The following is a 7,597-nucleotide window of genomic DNA, read 5'->3' on the forward strand; positions in this document are numbered from 1 at the left end:
GCCATGTCAGTTTCTAAGTCACTCGACCCCACCAAGTTAAAACCCCACAGACCCCATTACATCACCCGTCTTCCACCCGTGACCCGTTTGCCTACTAAATAAATAAGTTAGACCCATCTAAATTGACAAAGAGAGTCATTTGGTCTGCATACGTTCGATAGAAACGAAAGAGAAGAGTGTGGAAGGTTCAAAAGAAAATCTTCTATTTTCAGTGGTTAATGCTGTCCAAGGTAAGGTTATCCCCCAAAATCTGAATATTTTTGCTATTTTCATATGTTTGTTGTTTATAAATGAAGTATTTTTGTCTTAGGGTTCGCATTTCTTTTCTGTTAAAGTTAGGGTTTTTAGATTATGCTTTGTTTAGGGATTTCACTATTATGTGTTCAGATATGTGATTTGTCGTTTAGGGTTTTACTTTGTCTGTGTTTTTGCCGTTTGTGTTTGCATGTGACTTTCAACTTTATACCCTAATTTTTTTGTCTGTTTTCATTGGTCGATTAGGGTATATTGGTGGAATTGATGATATCTGGTTTATTATTACTGTGTTTTAAAAGAACTTTCTATAGTTTAGGGTTTCAAGTATGTGTGGTCCTTTTTGTTTTTTAAAGAAGGGTCTCATATGGTTGGTATTTAACTGAAAAAAAGGATTTGAAGTATTTGTTAATAGCTGACTTGTTATTTGGTCCCCTGTTTCACCTGCATTTACTTTGAAGATGATGCTCATGTGGGTCTCTTACAGATATATTTTGTGCTTATTTTATTGAGGTGTGACTCTAAGTTTGATACTTTATTATGTGGTCCCCCATATGCATGCTTGTGTCCGTTTCTTTATCATAATACCTCATTCAATTTTGTTTATTTATTTATCTACCTCTGTACCTTTTCCTTATTCCCTTTATTTATCACCTCTTTTGTTTATTCAGGCTTTTTCTTACATATTTATTTATTATTTTTGTACCTCTTGTCTTTGTTATTTATTTATGCATTTACTATGGTAGACTGTAATAACTTTATTCATGATTACTATGCAGCCTTTTAAAGATGATGCTAGTTGACTTAGTTTTTCATCATGGTGGAGGTTGGACTAGTAAGCCATATCTGCTGTATTCAGAGAAGTATGTGCATATGAAGAAAGATTATGTCTCTGACTTGCTCTCTTATGCTGATTTAGTTGATGAATATGATACCAAGTTTGGATATATAGGGTGCAACAACTAATAGTAAAGGGTCATTCTGGTAGATACTATGAAATAGATGGGGATGCTGGGATTAAGACTTTGTTGGACTTTATTAGTGACCAGTGTAATGTTATTAATTTGTTTGATGTAGAAGAGCGTGAACCAACAATTGATGTACCTAATATAATCACTCATAGTGAATCACACACAGTAGAAGCTGAAGCTGCTACTGATTATAGTGATAATGAAAGTGAGGAAAATGATTCTGATTCTCCCGATTCTCCTGAATTAAGTTCTGATGGATTGGAGCAACTTTTTTTTACAAAAGAAGAGGGATATCAATGATAAGTTAACTGACTATAAAGAGTTAGATAGGTCAATGATATTTAAAGATATACATGAAGCTAGGAAAATGATCAACTTGTATTCTCTTGCAAATGGATATGACTTGCAGCAAGTTAAAAGTGACACAACAAGACTTAGGTACATATATGTTGGTGATTTCCCCTTTGTTTGTCATATATCTAAAGATTCTTCAGGGGTGGGGTTAAATTCAAGACTTTAGAGCCTGAGCACACATGTGAACCTGCATTTGAGAATCAAAGAGTTGATGCAAATACAATAGCTGCTTACTTTCAAAAAGGCTTGCAAGATAATCCCAAAATTAAGGTTAAAGAGATGAGGGCAAGCTTGAAAGCTGCATTTAATATAAATGTTAGTGAATCTAAGTGCAAAAGGGCGAAGAAAATGATTTTGGAGAAACTTGAAGGTAGTTTTTCAGATGAATATAATAAGCTTGTTGCCTATGCCAATGAACTGAAACTTAGCAATCCTGGGAGTGATGTGATAATTAACTTATCAAAAGATGCTCTTGAAGAAGGCAAAAGGAGGTTTTTAAGGATGTATATTTGTTTTCAAGCAATGAAGTCTAGGTTTAAGAGTGGTTTGAGACCTTTCATTGGATTGGATAGAACATTTTTGAAAGGAAAAGCTAAAGGTCAGCTCTTGGTGGCTGTTGGTCAAGATTCTGCCAATTATTTTTATTAATTGGCTTGGGCTATTGTTGATAAAGAAACAAAACTTACTTAGAAGTGGTTCTTAGGTCACTTGCAGACTTCACTCTACCTCAAAATTGGTGAAGGGATCACATTTATATCAGATATGCAGAAGGTATATACTATTTTTTGTATTGTTATTTTTAGCTATTTTCTTAGTTTCTTTGTATTGTTATTTGATGATATTTACTCAGTTTATTTGTACTGTTATTTGTAGGGGTTGATTGACTCAATCCAAATTGTTCTTCCTGAGGCCACTTCAGATTTTGTATAAGACATATAGAAGCAAATTGGTGCAGGAGATGGGGGTCTGGTGAGTACAGAAAATTCCTTTGGTGGGTTAAATGGAGTACTTATGAAGAGGACTTCAAAGATCAGATAAAAAGTATGAGTCAAGTAGATGATGATGGAAAGGAAGTTGTTGAGGATTTGTTAAAGTATCTACCAAAATGTTGGAGTAGGGCATTCTTTGATACTGTTTGCAAGAACCAGTCTGTGGATAACAACTTGACTGAGTCATTCAATGCATGGATCTTGCAAGCAAGGCACAAGCCAATCATTAAGATGCTTGAGGATATTAGAATCAAGGTGATGAACATGGTTACTGAACATGAAGCTGAGGTGATGACATGGAGAAATGAGTACAGTCCCAAAACTATGGAGTTGTACAACCAATTCATGAGGATTGCATTGAAGTGTCATTTCAATGGCAGTGCAGACAATGGATATGAGGTGACTGAAAGTAGTGACAGGCACATTGTGAATCTGAGGTTAAAGAAATGTACCTGCAGGGCATGGGATCTTTGTAGCATTCCATGTTCTCATGCAATATGTGCATTATTGTACAAGAAAGTAGACCCTCTAAGTGAGATTCATTGGTACCTTACCAATGAGTCTTATCTCCTAACTTATTCACATAAGTTACAACCAGTAAGAGAATAAAAGTTCTGGAAAATTGACCCTTCACAATACATGGCTCCACCTCCTTTGGTAAAGATGGCTAGGAGAGCAAAAGTTAAGAGAACAAGAGAAAAAAATGAGGAAATTAATAGACAAGAGCAATGGTCTCAGTGAAGGAAAGGGAGGGTAATGACATGTAGCAACTGTGGTAAACCTGGAAACAATAGTAGAGGGTGTGCAAAAGTAATCAATACTATAACTTTTTCTATCATTATTTTTCTTTCAACATCTAATAAAAGTTTTCTTTCTTACTAACAACATTCTAAAAGAAAGCAACCCATTGGAGGCAAGAAGAAAGGGAAAGCAGACAAAAAGGAAGAAAACTTTACTTGATAAAGCTACTGATGATGAACAACCCAGATCTCCTTCTCCTGCACCAGTGCCACAAGAAGCCACTGATGAGGAAATTCCTTTGTCAGCCCCTCAGCCAAGTCAGCCTACTCAAACAAGTCAATCCAACAACTTGTTGTTTATGCCAACCCCTTCAGTGTAGAGGCAAGAACCAAGCTGCAGTGCCTTTCCAAACTTTGATACAGAGCCTGAAATAGCTATAAGGCGAAGAAGTATCTCTGAGGCAAAGACTAGGCTACAGTTGAGGCAACTACAAAGTACAACAATTGGAACAAAGGCAATTGGATTTGTTGGTAATGCCAGTGGTGTGAGTGAGCTATCAAAATTTTCATTCTCACCAAAGAAGATGCAATGGCAGGGGAAAAATGCTATTACTAGTAATCAGCTTAACAAACAAAGATTGGCCAAGTTGAAAGCAAAGAAGGGTAATGGGAAGAAGCAGATTTAATACAATCTGGTGTTCTGGAATGTGGAGCTATTGAACTCTATTATGTTTGTATATTTTTGGTTGTGATGTAATTACTGTTAGGCAACTTGTTATTTTTGGTTGTGTGACTGTTTAGTTAGTGACCTGTTAACTCGAATGTCATGTTATGTCACGACCCGGAATTCCTACCGTCGGGACTGTGATGACACCTAACATTTCGCATGTTAGGCAAGCCAACGTTAGAGAATCATTAAACCAAATCCTTATTTCCATTCAGTAAATAACCATAATTAGCTAAGATAAAATATAATAAGTGCGAATTAATATAAAAACTGCCTTAATTACTACCACTCAGATCTGGAGTCACAATTCACGAGCATTCTAGAATTCACTACAAATAATAGTCTGAAAGAAATACAATTGTTTGAATGAAAGAAACAGTAAAACAGAAAAGATAGACGGGGACTTCAAGGTCTGAGAGAGAGAGAGATTGGGAGAGAGAGAGAGAGAGAGAGAGAGAGAGAGAGAGAATATATATTAACATTAATTAATTTTAGACTTTATATTGTGAACGCCAACAGATATACCTTGAGTCTCTGAATAGCAGTCCAATAGCAAAATCTCGATCAACCCAAGCCGGTACCAAAATCTGCACAAAAAGTGCAGAGTGCAGTATCAGTACAACCGGCCTCATGTACTGGTAAGTGTCGAGCCTAACCTCGACGAAGTAGTTACGAGGCTAAGGCAAGGCACCTACAAATCAACCTATACAATTTAACAGTGTATATACAAATAACAGTAATGAGGAGCTAGGCAGGAAATATCAGAAGGAAAAAACATGGTGGGGGATATACGAGATAAAGAACTACAGCAGAATGATAATTGGAACAACCAATGTACTATGAATCAACAGAAACAACGAATACAGTAAAGGAAAAATGCACGGCATCACCCTTCGTGCTTTTACTCTCAATCTCACTATAAAATCAGTAGAAATGGCATGGCATCATCCTTCGTGCATTAACTCTCATATCATGGCACGGCATCACCCTTCGTACATTGACACTCACAATATGGCACGACATCACCCTTCATGCTTTTACATTTACAGTATGGCACGACATCATCCTTCGTGCATTAACACTCACAATATAGCACGACATCACCCTTCGTGCATTAACACTCATAATATGACACGACATCACCCTTCGTGCTTTTACACTCTCCCTTACCATAATGCAATGCATAAATAACAACATGGAGATAGAATAACAAGTACATGCCTTACTTCAACGTTTGGTTCCACAATTCAATCTCAACTTAGAAATAAATACTCAATTATCACCAGAAAATTCGTAAACATGAAACGAACGATCAATTTAACAACACTAGTATAAACACGTAGCAATTAGGCATAGGAAAGAGACAATATAAGAAAAATGGAAGAAACATGAAAAACAGGTAAATTGGCGGCGCATAAGTACTCGTCACCTTACATATGCGCCGCTCACATGAATTTCACATAGTAAATAGTCTGAGGTTCCTAATTCTCTTAAGTTCAAGTTAGACACAACACTTACCTCGCTCCGAAGGCCACTTAATTCTCAACCACAACTTTTTCTCTAGAATTCACCTCCAAACCACTCGTATCTATTCAAAAATGACTCAATAATATCAAATATTGCTAAAGGAATCAATTATATTGTATAAATTAAATTTCCCAAATTTTCCTCCAAAAAGTCAAAAAATCGACCCCGGGCCCGCTTGGTCAAAACCCGAGGTTCAAACCAAAATCTATTTACCCGTTCACCCTGAGCTCGGATATATAATTGATTTTGGAATCCGACATCAAATTGAGGTCTAAATCCCCAAAATTTTGAAATTCCTAGTTTCTATCCAAACCCCTAATTCTACCATGAAAACTCTAGATTTTAGGTTGATAATTCATAAAATGTAATGGGTAATGGAAAGAAAATGATTTAGAATCACTTACCAACACTTTGGGGAAGAAAACAACTCTTGAAAATCGCCTCTAACCGTTTGGTTCTTGAAAATGTTGAAGAAATGGCTTAAGTCCCGTTTTGATTTTGTTTTAAGTGTTGGGCGATATTGTTCATCGCGTTCGCGAGAGCACTATCACGTTCATGATGAGTATAGGCTGCCAAGCCTTCGCGTTCGCGAGACCTTATTCGCATTCGCGTAGGCTACCCCCTGGCTTACGCGTTCGCGAGACATTACTCACGTTCGCCAATAAGGAACGACCAACCCTCCCCCCGGTCCCATGTGCTTCACGTTCGCGAAGGGTAAATCCCCCATCACTTCGCGTTCGCGACCAGGCCTTCGCATTCGCGTAGAGTAAAAATCAGCCATCTTAGTTTCTACTTCGCGTTCGCGAGAGTTCCTTTGCGAATGCGAAGAAGGAAACCAGAAAGCACCAGAATCTGCAGAAAATAATTCGATACTAACCCACCGGGACCATCAAAATATGGATCCGGACTCGTTTACCAAAAATATTGACCGAAATCAACTAAAATGAACTTTTAAGGCATAAATTCCTATTTTTATAAGTTTTTAACATAAAAGTTTTCCAGAAACATGCCTGGACTGATCACGCAAATCAAAGAGGGTAAAAAATAAGATTTTAAAGCTTAAGAGAGCAGAATCGAGTTCTAAAATATAAGATGACCTTTTGGGTCATCACATGTTATCTCTTGGTTGTGTAATATTTTGGGGTGATAATGTGACTTCCCCTTGTGTGGGGTTTAATGTAGTTTGACTGTTTAGTTGGGGAAACTTGGATGTCATGTTGTCACTTGGTTGTGATATTTTTTTGGGGTGTTAATGTGACATTCCCTTGTGAATGAAGCAACTATTAGTTTATGAATTTAAGTATTCGTTTCATTGTTATTCATTGTCCAATTTATAGATGCTGTCCAACCCCTTCATTGTTCAAGATTTAGGAGTCTGCAGGTTCATCACTATAATATATTGTCCAGATTTTGACAGAGATAATGCTTTCAACACATACAATTTGTGTGCTTTGTAACTGCTATGTTCATTAGCCCGTATCTCGGAATCTGCAGGTTATCACTGTGTAACTGCTATGAAACATCAACTAATAATATAGCAGGTTCATCACAATTGGTTCCCTCGAATACATACAGAAAGATGACTATGAACACATACAACATCAATAAATAATATAGCTTCCAACGAAATACATAAAACTAAGATTACATTAACTAATGTAAACGGTTCAAAACAAAATACATAACACCAACATTACATCAACAAAATGATAATAAAGATGCACCTATTCAAACGAGAAGAAAACTAAAAACAAAACATATTCACTAAAAAAAGGTCACAACAATAGACATCAACAAGACTCACCAAAATTCACTTTATCATTGACGCCGCAACAAATCCAACAAAAAGTGCCCATGAAATCATAAGCATCATCCTCGTCTTCAAAACCTTCTTTTCTAATTTCATTACTTTTGCAGCTTCAGCTTGGTGTAGAGCTTCCATGGCAGTTAATTCTTCTTTCAATTTATCCCTATCAATTTTAATCGCTTCGCAAGACGATGTTAGATCTTTAGTTGTAACCAAATCTCTGTTCAATG

General features: G+C 36.6%; 1 protein-coding gene across 1 annotated transcript; it reads left to right on the plus strand.

Moving 5' to 3' along the window:
- Positions 1 to 1,557: 1,557 nt before the first annotated feature.
- On the plus strand, positions 1,558 to 3,175 carry LOC138901865 (uncharacterized). The gene is made up of 3 exons (XM_070189661.1): positions 1,558 to 1,661; positions 1,709 to 2,068; positions 2,533 to 3,175. The coding sequence occupies exons 1-3, from the start codon at positions 1,558 to 1,560 to the stop codon at positions 3,173 to 3,175; spliced, it is 1,107 nt and encodes a 368-aa protein (XP_070045762.1).
- Positions 3,176 to 7,597: the final 4,422 nt, after the last annotated feature.

The sequence above is a fragment of the Nicotiana tomentosiformis genome, chromosome 11 (assembly GCF_000390325.3).
Source record: "Nicotiana tomentosiformis chromosome 11, ASM39032v3, whole genome shotgun sequence".
In the NCBI taxonomy this organism is placed as follows: domain Eukaryota; kingdom Viridiplantae; phylum Streptophyta; class Magnoliopsida; order Solanales; family Solanaceae; genus Nicotiana; species Nicotiana tomentosiformis.

What these genes read in the sequence shown, in the direction of transcription:
- LOC138901865 (XM_070189661.1), top strand. Translation starts at nt 1,558, where the DNA reads ATGATATTTAAAGATATACATGAAGCTAGGAAAATGATCAACTTGTAT. An exon ending in AGTGACACAACAAGACTTAG is followed by an intron (nt 1,662 to 1,708) that starts GTACATATATGT and finishes ATATATCTAAAG; the next exon opens with ATTCTTCAGGGGTGGGGTTA. An exon ending in CTTGAAGAAGGCAAAAGGAG is followed by an intron (nt 2,069 to 2,532) that starts GTTTTTAAGGAT and finishes AAATTGGTGCAG; the next exon opens with GAGATGGGGGTCTGGTGAGT.